General features: G+C 34.4%; 1 protein-coding gene across 1 annotated transcript in view; it reads left to right on the plus strand.

Annotated features, from left to right (window-relative positions):
- The first annotated feature begins 12,037 nt into the window (after positions 1-12,037).
- LOC110997263 (homeobox protein BarH-like 1b) overlaps positions 12,038-13,131 on the plus strand; it is a 46,770-nt gene continuing 45,676 nt past the window's right edge. The window contains exon 1 of the mRNA XM_022265332.2: positions 12,038-12,621. Within this exon, the coding sequence (XP_022121024.1) occupies positions 12,105-12,621 (517 nt within the window). The 5' untranslated portion in view covers positions 12,038-12,104. The remainder of the gene's footprint in view (positions 12,622-13,131) is intronic.

Here is a 13,131-nt window from a genome sequence, read left to right on the forward strand (position 1 = left end):
ATCATCCCAAAGCAGTGTCAGCCTAGTGGCTGCAGCATGTGAATCTCGTCCCTGAGATCGTAGATTCGTCGTCGAAAAAAAAAAAATCGCGAAAAATATAGGTACAGCAATCTGAGGCCCAAACCCTAAGCTTTTAGCATATGATAATTGTAGTTATGGTCCTAGAGATTTATGTCGCTTCAACTATAACGGCAACTAAAAATATATTTTTATTGAAAAAATATTTTTAAACGCAATATTTTCACGTATTACCACAGACAATAAATCACAATTATATCCGTCCATCGACACGGACGGGCGAGGCTGTCTAATTGGCTAATTAGTTTATGTCTACACTGAATATAATTGCGTCTAAAACGCATCGGAAATTAGCCACTACAAAAAAAAATGAAATTGTCTTTTTCTTTTCTTTTAATCATTTCCTGTTTAGGAATCAAATATTTGTTTATTCAGTATTTACAAGATAACCCACAAATAAGTAATAATAATAATTGAAAAAAAAAACAAATTAAAAAGTTATTATATTCTTTGAGAGAGGAAAGCACCAAGTTATATCGAATGTCGCAGGAATAAAGAAGATCATTTTAGCAAATAATTAAGACGGCAAGGTTTCTAAAACGACTCTGCTAAAGGCCTCTATGGAGATACTGAAAATTTCCTGTCAAGACATTTTTCATCACAGTCTTTTTGCAAATCCAACACAAGCTGTTTCCAGTTTTAAACGATAAGTACAAATATAAGGAACCTTACAAATAATTTGCGCTTCAACTAAGATTTCATACGTTCGTAAATTGTTCCATAATATTATTATCAAAATTCTTGGTTTATAGAGAAATATCGATAACATAACCAAATCCAACTAATGCATTTGCGACCTAAATGGTTAATGAACTATTATCCGACCTATCTTTGAACAGTACACGTAAATTTCACCTCTAATTCTAAGTAATAAGGGAGATTTTTCGATAAAACAAAATAGTACGATTGATTTATCTAATATTGGTTAAATGTTAAAAGGAGCATTAAGTTATTACATTATCTATTATCTGTTTGGAAATCCATTTGTTCGTAGTATACACCGGTTCGCCGCTTAGTTCTTAATGGAGAGTAATCCGGGCGTCCTTATTTTTCGTCCGTCCTCATAAAAAAATCTGTGGCGCTACAACCCTTGTATGTCTGGCCCTCAGATTTCTCAATCTGTTTATTGTTCTTGTCAACTTAATAGGCAAGTATACACACGCCATCGAGTTTTTTGGGTCTAAGACAAGCCGGTTTCCTCACGATGTTTCCCTTCGCCGAGAGCGAATGTTTAATGCGCACATAGAATGAGAGTACATTAAGTGCACGGCCAGGGATCGAACCTATGACCTCATGGATGAAAGTCGCACGCTCAAGGCACTTTTTTTTCTTTTTTTTTCATCATCCCTCAGCACGGTTGCCTGGTGGTGAAGGGTTATGTGGGACTCGCTACTGTGCATACCCACTAAAACCCCACGGCGCCATGGCACTAGGGAAACAGTGTTATTTTGTTTTACAAAAAGAAGCAATTTTAAGACTGTAATCAAACGCTTTTCAATTGGGTAAAGTGTATTACCCTTAAAATTAACAAATACTAATATTGTAAATAGCAAAGTGCTACTCAATGGGCCTTATAATATCCGAGGATCGCATTCTAATGAGAATTTAAATTGGCCGCATTTTAATAATCTTTGTAAGGGTACTACGCAGTACAAGCGATAGCGGACGTCCTACTGACGGTAAAAAAATCGCTATTACTTAGTCCATGAATCTGTTCGGTAACACATTAGTGAAGAATTTACATTTTGAATTGCCTTTCCAGTTATGTAACAAAAATTATTAGGTAAGGTAATTTACGTAAAATTGTCCATAAAATTAAGTAATATATAATTAATCCAATCTTGTGTTAAATACATAAATTAATAAAACAATTCAGTAAAAATATATAAATAATATTTATCAACCTCAAAATCTTTTTTTAGTTCCAATCCTTTTTTTCTACCGATTTTTATGAAATTTTTTGAGCGTCCAAGCTTTCGTGGTTTACCTGAGAAACAAAATTTATTAAAAACATGAAAAACTAAATATGGACTACTGTTACTATCTACATCAAAATTCATCCCAAAAGCTTCTTAGGCATATTTGGAACGCATGCAATTTCTACAGTATATATTACAAACTATCCTTTCCTTAATAGTTACAAAAAAGAAAATTTAAATATTACAATCACAATTTTATAAAATACTCTTTTCAAGACGTCTTTTTCTTAATTTAAAAATGATAAGATTTGCTGTCGCTAATTTCTCTAAGAATCGCTCCACCGTATGCGAGAAGATACCGTTCCAAGTACCACGTACGAACACGAATTACCTGCATAATTCGCTATTTTTTTCGCCAGGTTTTATCTAACTATGCGACCAAATATGAGGATCTTGATGATTCCAACACACCAAAGAGAATGTGAGGAAATATTTAAAGGGTAGACTTTGACATTGTTTAGCACACCTTGTTTAGTAACAATTTAGTTTTCTTTAATGTTCAATTTTCGTTTTCTTTTTTCTTTGTCTTACTAATATTTTCTCTTTAATATATATTGATTATCAATGTAATGTCTGTTTTGCTTTGTATACCTACTGTTTAAGTTTGTTGTTTTATGATATGTATGTTAGCTGTAAGATTACTAATAAAGAAATAGTTAAGATACATTGCGTATACAATTATTATATCCGCTACCCGCTTATGCCCCCGCCCTCTTAAGCAACGTGAACCTACTCAACGTCGGCGAGATGAAAGCGGTCGGCGCGTTTGAGATGCGTATTGCGGCATAATTAGGAGTTCAGTAATAAGAAGCGACATAGGCAGTGCTAATCGCAGTGTGGCCGCTAAAATGATACCTGAGTCTACTTAAAGGAAACATATAAGTTAATAGTTATTTCAAATACCTACTTTATATTTATTTCACTTAAGTTTATTTATTTTTCTCTTAATGTAGTAGTTTTACCCAGTCTTTTTTATGGAAACGGGGGCAAACAGGCGGGAGGCTCACCTGATGTTAAGTGATACCGCCGCCAATGGCCACTCTCAATACCGGAGGGCTCGCGAGTGCGTTGCCGGCCTTTTAAGAATCGGTACGCTCTTTTCTTGAAGGACCTTAAATCGAATTGGTTCTGAATTATCGGCAGCTGCAGTCTTTTCTTCCCTATTATATATCGTTCCATAAGTCGGACACGGCTATAGTTTATATAGAACACAAGTACCTAGGTATTGAAAAGCTTCTTATTTTTTACTTCACTAAGTGCCAAAAAGCTTTTCATGCTTTTGCTACTCTGGTGTAGATTTTGTTGTTACATCACACATTATGTTGTTGTTACATACATACATTGAGGTATGAGTATTCAGCTACATATTCTATAATTCTGTTTCGTAATAAGTTCCTTTCTGAAATAAGAAATTGGTTATTATTTTCTCGGCATTCATTCTAAGACCGACAATCCTGTTTTCCGAGTCAAATTCTGCGACCATTCCCTTTCCTTGCGTGTTGAGGCAAATACAATCAGGTCATTATTAGTTTTTAAAAACATAATATCATAAATTGTAAAAAGCCGGCTACACACTTGCGAGCCTCTTGCAAGTTTGACTCCTTTTACATAAAACAATTGTGAATAAATAGGAAAATTGTAAAGCTTTCTTAATTTCCTTTATAATTTAATCGTTGGTTAACATGAAGTTTTCGATTCCCGCTGAAACAATTACCCTAAACGCTGTTTGTTTTGATAAATTATATTTAAACTCTATAAAGTTTATTTATCAGAGGCACATTTTAGTGGTCTGCTATCATTTTCCAAATGGGTCATTTTTGAAACATCTTCAATCTGGTTTCACTCAAACAAATCTGTACGGCGATTATATCATGAAGTTCAATTGAATTTCTAAGCGTGTGGTTTTTGCTTACTAGTGGCTGTATAACATCTTAATCTCTGTTAATCTTGATTTCTGTATTTTTTGAGTTTCGTGTTCATTACTTTTTTTCTAACAGGCGCTGCCTGTATGCCTGAATCACGATGTTTTCCTTCACCTTACGAGCGAGAATAAAATACGCACAAAGGCACAAAAAGCGTTAGTGCACAATGGAGTTTGAACCTGCGAGGTCCTAACCTAAACGTCCTCAATGATCACGAGTCACGCGCTGAAGGCACTAGACCAACACCACTCTATACATTGTGTCAATCTAAAATAAACCAGCATATATGAAAAGTTCATTGGAACAGCCCTGAATCGAATATACGATATCAGATATTAGACCCTAAACCCATAAAGCCAACACTCCTTAAGGTTGTTAAGACCTATTTAAGATGCAGTATGATGTCAGCTCCTAGGACAAGACATTTTAATATTAGAACAAGCATTGTGTTGGTAGCCCGTCGTTTCTATTTGTTGGCTAAGTCAAGGTCAAGTAAAGAGCGAAGGATTCGGTATACAGGTAGACAACATACTTTTATCATAGACAGCTATCTCACATAACATTCGGTAAGCCTCTTATAAAAAATATGTAGACGGGATACGAACTTTAAATAAAAACAAATGCGAAATGTTGGATACACTCATTTTAACTGTCTGTAATAGAGATCCTTTAAAATATTTACTTTCCTTAAGTATACTAATACCACAATTACAACTTTTAAAAAGTCCCGCAACCATCAGTCAGAAGTTGGGAACCGATGACAATCACCACATTCCTTGTCAATCTTCACCGCTCAAAGAATGCTTAACATTATTGATGGCCTATTTCGTAATCATTGCGATTTTTTGATCCATTACTCTGTTCTCACTAATATTTCAAACAGTATTAAACTATACCAGTAATGTAAATGTTGAATGATGGTTGGAAAAGATTCGAATAAAAAAATGTTCCTTTGTGTACTTTAAATGATCATAACGTGACATCCGTCGATGACAGATGACCATAGATAGAATATAACAAAGCGAACTCTGTGCGCCGGCCATAGATATCAAAGTTCCAAATTTAAATATTTGTAAAGGAGGATCAAACGATGCCTAAATACAGAGGCGCTAAAAGACGAATGCATTTATATTAGTTGTCTTTTTGATAAAGATAGGAAGTGAACCCGTTTTCGCTGCTCAACGTGAAAATTAGCGGGAGTTGAGGTAGTTGGCAAAATATGTTAAGTGGATGATTCATTGAGTTTGCTTTTTAAACTGTTTGTTTAACAATTTACGAAATTATTTCGATTACAGTTAGGTACCGAACTATTAAAACCCTTTCAGGCCATTCGTACATATTTTATATAAGGGATACATTGAACAATAAAGACCAGGAAACCATATGGAAAGCAAGAAGGAGAAGAGGGCGCCCCAAAAAAGGTGGATTGAAGCGTTAGCTGGAAGCGAATTGGGAAAAACAGCGATAACCAGGGATATTTTTGAAAATCTGAAGGAGCCCTTTACCAAAGAAGGTCCTACTAAAGGAAGTTAGAATATTACTAGGATAACAAGAAAAATATGTATAAAATGTAGACTTTATAAATGCAACAAATATTTGTTATTTTTTAATGAGCGGAAAGTAAAGGGTCGTTGTATTCAGAGCCCGCTAAAATGTATTATGAAATAAATTTGTAATAATTTCTGATGAAATTTAATTTACTTCCCGTTGAATAGTATATAAAGGTAGTACATTAAATAGTGATAAATGGTACCAAATTAAATGGTACTGACATGTTTCATTTTTAATTATATAAAAGGGTGACAATGTTTTGTCATATTTCGTTTAATTATTATATTTTTGCGGTCATTTGGAAGGGAAGTCTAAATTAGCCTCCAAAAAGCTCAGTGTCCTTAATTTCGGGCTACGGTCCATAAAGCGCAAATGCAGATCTGACCTCTGGGCGGTAGTTCCCACTACCAGCTGCTTTCACTTGACTGTATTCAACGAAGAGCGAGTATCGACGATCAGTCAGTTTTTGAGCGGCTTCATCCCTTGGCGTCGCGTAGAGACGTGGGGTTTCTCTGTATCTTTTACCGCATTTATCATGGAGAGCGTTCAGAAGAGTTATTTCTAAACTGTTGAATTAATACGGGCAGATGAGTTTCATCATGAAACAACGAGGCAGAATACTAAATTCCGCCCGACATTGACGTCCGTGGTTACAATTATATAATTTTTGTAGCGCACCACTGGAGCCACCTAATCACTCAAGTATATTATTAACTACCTATTAAAAATTAAAGCTTTATAATTCCTACACCTTACTCTCTTTATCATGTGACAATCAGCCAGGTATTCTAGTCCACGTAAGAATACAGAACATACACAAAAAATAGAAAGAATTTGAATTAAAAACCTAAGTTAAATTCGCTTAAACATAGATTTTTGAATTGAAACTTCTTTACGCACACTTGACTCAGTTGATTAGTTGGCGAACGCGTTACGAAAAGTGTGATCGGGCAAGGCGAACGGAAGTTGAGTGGGGGATATACCTAAGCAAGAGACAGCAGTGCCCGCGCACATTTTCTTTCACTCTTTCTCTGATATAGCTAGTAAATGAAAGTATAGTTTAAGAATAGTTTGTACCAATGAAAACATAAAATAAATTTAAATAGTTGTAGAAAATTAATATATGTATATGTACAAAAATGTTTATATTGTACACACACCATATATATATATTTATATACATACAGATGGAGCTTCAGGTTTTAACTTTCACTTCAGTCGTGTGGTCATAAGCACACTCGTTTTTTTTATCTAACACTGAATACTTAAATGAGCTATTTATCGCAATATCTCCGATTTCTTTAAAACATAGTCGCAATAGATCACATCTGCGCAGTGACAATATAGATCATTAGGCGTGACGACGTCTCAATCGGGTATTGAAACTAATAATGTCACTAAACACTTCACGCTTGACAGATTCGGTTCAGTTTTTCTGAGGTTTTATTTAACGAATTTAAGAACTTCAATATCTGAAAATGTTCCTGTTTAAAGGACATAACTATAAAGATTTCAGTGTACACATTTGTAATGACTAAAATCACAGATGACTGGATTAAAAAAAACAAAAGTAAACTATATTAAAAAAACACACACTATTCAAGAATAAAATTAAAAAGTATTAATTTAAAATTTTATGTTCGTAATGAATTAACTTGAAAATTACTGGTATGTAGAAAGTACTTTATAAGTAACCGAAACAGAAATATGCTGAGGTAAAAACTTTGTTTCATAAGAGTTGTTTGAAATCGCTGTATTGTATTAAAACAAAATTTTAAATTATTTTATCTATTTTAAAAAGCTGCATAATGACAGATGTTAAAATAATTACAGATTACAAAGAAAGGCGCCAAATAACCACAAACTATAACACTATTAAAAAAAAATATACGCCACACATTGTGTTACAAATAGAGATGTCAAAGTTTGAAATTACTACGCCCTTGATTATGGACTTCCGGATTGTGAAATTGGAACGTGCAAAAAAGATTATGAAAGCAAAAAGGTTTTATTTTTAACACACCTTAGCAAAAGATGTTTTGGAATGCTATATTTACGCATTTTCTTTGAGTATGTAGAGCTGAAATATATTATCTTAAGTTAAAATGAATATATTAGTTTTTCTTTAGGATATTCTTCAAATGTATTTCATAGAAAAAAACAATTTATAACTCAATTTCACTGTAATTATAAGGTTTTTATTAATTACCAATGCAATTAATCAAATCAATTGATACAATTTAAGCCTACCTTCCACGTGGACGGCCACCCGCATCCATGGTTATTACGATTTATGTGTTAAAACTAAATTGAGATGTGTTATAATGACCGCTCCCAAAATTATTGTTGCGGTTAGAGGCAGTCTCGGTAAGGACAATGGATTAGTGATAGTTTTTATTAACTTTAATGTATTCTTATAATGAAGGGAAAAATTGAGTGAAGTCACACAACTAACAATCACACTAGATTTAATGCTTAATAATGTAGCAATATTTCAGGTAAATGTCGAAAGCTTGTAGCTTGTCTAGTAGCCTTAATGCAGCTCAAAATGAAAAATGTATAAAAATAGCAATACCTACTAATATATTTTGGGAAACTAAATTAGATTTTTATAAAATTGAGTTATTAATTACTATTATTAATAACTCCTTAAGTAAAATTGAATTGTTTTACACACCGAAGTTTTACAAACATTTTGGGTCTTCATCAGTTATGTATTACAATTAATAGATTACCTAAATTTTTAATAACGAGTAGGTATCTTAACCATTACGATATTCTAGTTCACCCTTAAAATGGTATACGGTTAGCTTATATAATTTATTTATTTATTATACTTCCTTATAATATTGTAGAAATTAAAAAAATGGTGTCTAATCCATCGTCATAACCAAAAATCCGTTTAGAATTAGATGCGTTAAAGTTAACCCAAGCTGGACCCCTAATGACGGTTCGTAGTTAGCTTGCTTCCGTTTACAATTCCGACCAAATATTAAATATAGGGTAACTGCTCGGATAGTATTTGTTACTCGGAAATAATTACAGCTCTCTGACGTTTGTTATGAATATATTAACCATTGCTTTTCATGAAAAAGTTCTTATATATTTGGTTGGTAGCCATGTCTTTTAAATTTACATTAAAATTGCTTACGTAATTCGTAATTATTTTTTTACTAATAGGTAAATAAAAAAAATATATATAGATACTAATATATTCTATTTTACATAAAGCAATTTATTTGTGTTCTTTGTCCCTGAATTTAGTAGGTTATTATCTTACGTAGTAGTAAGATTAGAAATTAAATTATTAAATTTTGTATTTTTATTACATTATCTAGTTGTTTAAGAACAGCTATTCAAAATACAGATCAACGTTACAATTATAACAATCCCACTATAATCACACAATTGTAAGTATAATGGAAATGTAAAAGTCAAAATGAGTAATAATAGAGAATGGTAATTGACCGGAAATCGAAATGATTAGCCAATCATAGCGCGGGAAAGTGCAATATGGCGTCGAGTTAGCTTTGTGGGAAATGGCGCGTAATTAGTGCTGTGTATAATCGTATTTATAAATTAGGTTTACAATTGAATTTTAGGAAGATTTCGAGATATTCAATGTCATTGATGTTTAAAAAAATTGATTCTTGATTATGAATTTTTAAATGAAATACAATATCGTTCTCGAACTCTCCTTCGCCAGTCACCGTTTTTGATAGTTGATTAACCGTTTCAGTTTTACAGAACTGGATATAGTAAATAGTTTGGGGTTTTCCGTAGAAATCCGTCCAAAATCTAAAAAAGAAACGGTTAAAAGACTAGCTTATGAACAGACCTTACGCAGAGGTGGAGTCGCTCCTAAGACTGATACACGCATACACATACATATGTGATGCTTTTTTAAAATAAGAAAAAAGATGTTGTCAACAAAAGAAACAATATAAAAAAAATCCTATGGTAAGTAATCAGATTGTTATGGAAGCTATTTTTTATCCACACACACACACATTTGGGTTCACAAATTTTACATTATACAAACAAACAAAATACCTTTATTCATCTAGGTAAACAAGTACACTTATGAACGTCAAACAAAATAAAATTAATTGTAAATTTACATTTAGGTACTACCAGTTGTAAGTTAGTGTATTACATGTATGGCTCTATTTATTAATCGCTCTAGTGTTCTTAGCTGCTTCATTGCTGAAAGTCGTGTTATTGTAAGGTGCCTGCTAGTGATATTTCTCCATTTCGTTCGACCTATATCTACTTAGTTGAGATTACCTGTGAGAATCGTGACTTGGTGTCATAAGCTCTCACAACAATTTTCTTCAGCCTTTTGCCTTTTACCTTGCCGACGACAACCAACTTGCCCAGGTTATTTGGTTCGAAAAGTAAGCTAGAACTCTTCTATAGCGTATTGTTAAGACCTTTGTACGACGTCTGAGGGTCTGCTGTAAATAATTCTAAATTAAAAACAACATAGACGCAAAAGTCATCTCGTAAATAACAATAGGTTAACAGCAGGTGCGGTTAACAAATCATCATATAATAATGAATAATCAACCCAAGTCAATGTATTAGATTACTTTTTCCACACCGTAGCTGCTCGCGAAGCGTGAAGTTAATGTAAACAAACAAAATGGCCGCCGTGCGTGTGTCAAATTTAATGGAATTAATTGGCTTATATACGGTTATATGTGATTTAGATGGGTAAGGTGTCAGTTTTGAATTATTTAAATAAAGGCGATTCGATTTTTATATAAATATAACGTTTCTTTTGCAAAATGGAAACATTTAGATTAAGTATAAAAACCGCGCAAATAAAAATAGGCATGCAAATGTCATTATGTGTCATGACTGCTACTTCTTTATTCTTCTTCTTTATGTCCTATAACCCCTAGGTGGGGCAGAGGGCGTCCACAGACATGACTGCTACCGTCTCCTTCAATTAATTATAATGCGTATAATCCACATGCCGTGTTGGCAGAAGATAGAAATTCGCAACGTCGCACCCATTCAGGCAGAGCTATGCTCGTCAGAACAGGCTGAGCTACAAAGACCCTGAAGACCAACAGCGGGATTATATTTAAAAACAAATGGAAGAGTTGCTGGTACAGGAGTACACGCTTTTCACGAGACTAACGGCCAATCTCCAGTAACGGAGAGGCAACCAAAGAAAAAAAATGTAAAAATAGTAAAGTTATTTATAATTTTTGTCAAAACTTATGGTCTAACACACTATAAGAATATATCTTCCCATAATTTCTAAAAGATGCTTATTTAAAAAAAACACTATTTAACGGATTGAAGCTATGTATTAAACTTATAATTATTTTACATAATTTTGAATTTTTGCCGACGTTTCGCGTGCTTTACAGCGTGCGTGGTCACGGTGACCATTCTATATTATAATACATAGCTTTAATCCGTTAAAAATTGTTTTCTTTAATGCGTAAAAGTTATATTAATAGTAAAGTAAATCTGCAATGCTTATTTTATTTTTGTAAGTAGAAAGATCGTTTAAGGTTTTTTAGCAGGCACCTTTTCCTAGATTTTAGGCGTCTTGCAAATTATTCCTCTTTTGTTTTTGAAAACCATAAACCAAAATGTGCCCATGGGTAGGTAGGTACTTACTTACATTGCCAAAAGGCTCGCAAGTGCGTTACCAGCATTTTAAGAATTATTAGGCTCGTCTGATAATAAAGACCACCGATGTATGGATAGTCATATGATAGTTGAAGTATTGTTAGTAGCTAAAACAAATTAACAGTTTCTTTATGGCCCATATGTATTCCAACTGCCTCAAGTCTCAATCTCACCTAAGCACTGTCAAATTTCTATGTCAAAGTTCAAATACATAGAAAAAATATTTGACGGCCATTAAAAGCAAGGCCTAACCTACCTACGAAATTTAATTATTAAAATTAATTTGGTAGACTGTATAATCTTAATAATATTGTATTACAAAACAGCAATATCATGCTAAATTATTTAACTCACAACTCTAACCCAATGATATCATAAATAAGTTCATAAATATTAAAAACTCAGAGTAAGAGAGAAAAAAAAACGATACGGCAAAGCATGTGGTGTGCTCGACTATAAATCTAATAACCAATTCACGCGACAGACAATTAGCCGATGAACTATAAATGAAGAAAACTGGCAATTTCTCGAGTGACAAACGTCAGTCTTATCGGCGCTAAATAATGGATCCGTAGTTAGAGTCGCGTCTTCATCCTGGTAATTAAACGGGCCTCCGCTCCTGCCGAGCTAAATTAATCACCACGAATCTTTCCCCCCAATCCTAACGCGATTAAAAACTTTTATTGGAGCGCCATGTGTGACGGCCCCGTGTAGCCAGCGAGCATGCATCGACCAATTAGAGGACGCTCGCACTAACGCCACGAGCTTTGATTAGTCGGCGTAAAATAGGCCACGCCCACTCATCCCGCCCGCGGCAAGGTTGTCACACACTACGTCAGTTGATCGAGGCGCGTCGATCTGTCAGCCGTATCCTATGTTGCATCCGATTTCTGTGAGTTGTGTGATGGATGTGAATTGAACTATGGAGGAGGAGTCAATGTCAGGGCACAGCTGTTCTGAGGACGATATCAGTGTTGGGCGACCGTCGCCGGCTCCGTCGCGTTCGCCGTCACCCCAGGACTATTTCCGGCCTTTGAAACGGTTGAAGATGGCCTCCGAGCCGGTCGAGGAGAGGCGCGGCGATGGTGTGAAAAGTTTTTCGATTCTGGACATTTTGTCGCACAGTCCGCGGACTCCGCCGCGTATTGTCAGGCCGTGGGATGCGTCGGGGTTCGAGCGCTTGCAGCGGTTGCAGCGTTTAGCTGGCGCGGCCTTGCTGGACGGAGAGAGATGGCGTTTAGCAGCGCTAGGTCTTTTACGACCGAGAGAATTGCCAGCTGAATGCTGCGATTCAGCGTCGGAAAGGTCTTCTTCAGCGTCTGATTGCTGTTCGGAGCCTCGGCGGCCTCCGCAGCAGGGTTCTGCTGCCCATACGCCTCTAGATGCCCTTTTCCACATGACCAGCAAAACATTTGAAGCCAACAGTCCTGACAATGGAGGTAAGTTTTGAAAAACTATCCTATTCGCATTGATAACATTCACAAAGTTATGTTTTATGCTTAATTATTAAATTTAACTAACTGTGATAAAAGTTCCAATTGGAATCCAATACCATATGATTATTTAAAAATAGTTCAACTGTCATTATTATTAACTGAATGTTTGTAATTTATTTAATATTAAAAATATTATCTAACTAAAAAGGGGTTTCATAACTACATTGCATTTAGCTTTACAGACTGGTTCATTAAGTAAATCTATCTAAACAAAAACACATTTCATTAGATCAGATAAATATTTAGTATAATTAAAACATATTTTCCCACAAATATTTTTTCCAATAGATCTTTCATGTTGCGCAGTTTTTTTTATAACATAAATCCGGTAGTCCCGAAACTTAGCAGTCATATTTCCGTCATCCACTTTATTATTATAAAATTTATATTAACCGTAATTAATTAAACAAATAAAATACAAAATCCCATATTTGCATGGGAACAGTTATCGTT

This window comes from Pieris rapae, chromosome 2 (assembly GCF_905147795.1).
Source record: "Pieris rapae chromosome 2, ilPieRapa1.1, whole genome shotgun sequence".
Taxonomy (NCBI): domain Eukaryota; kingdom Metazoa; phylum Arthropoda; class Insecta; order Lepidoptera; family Pieridae; genus Pieris; species Pieris rapae.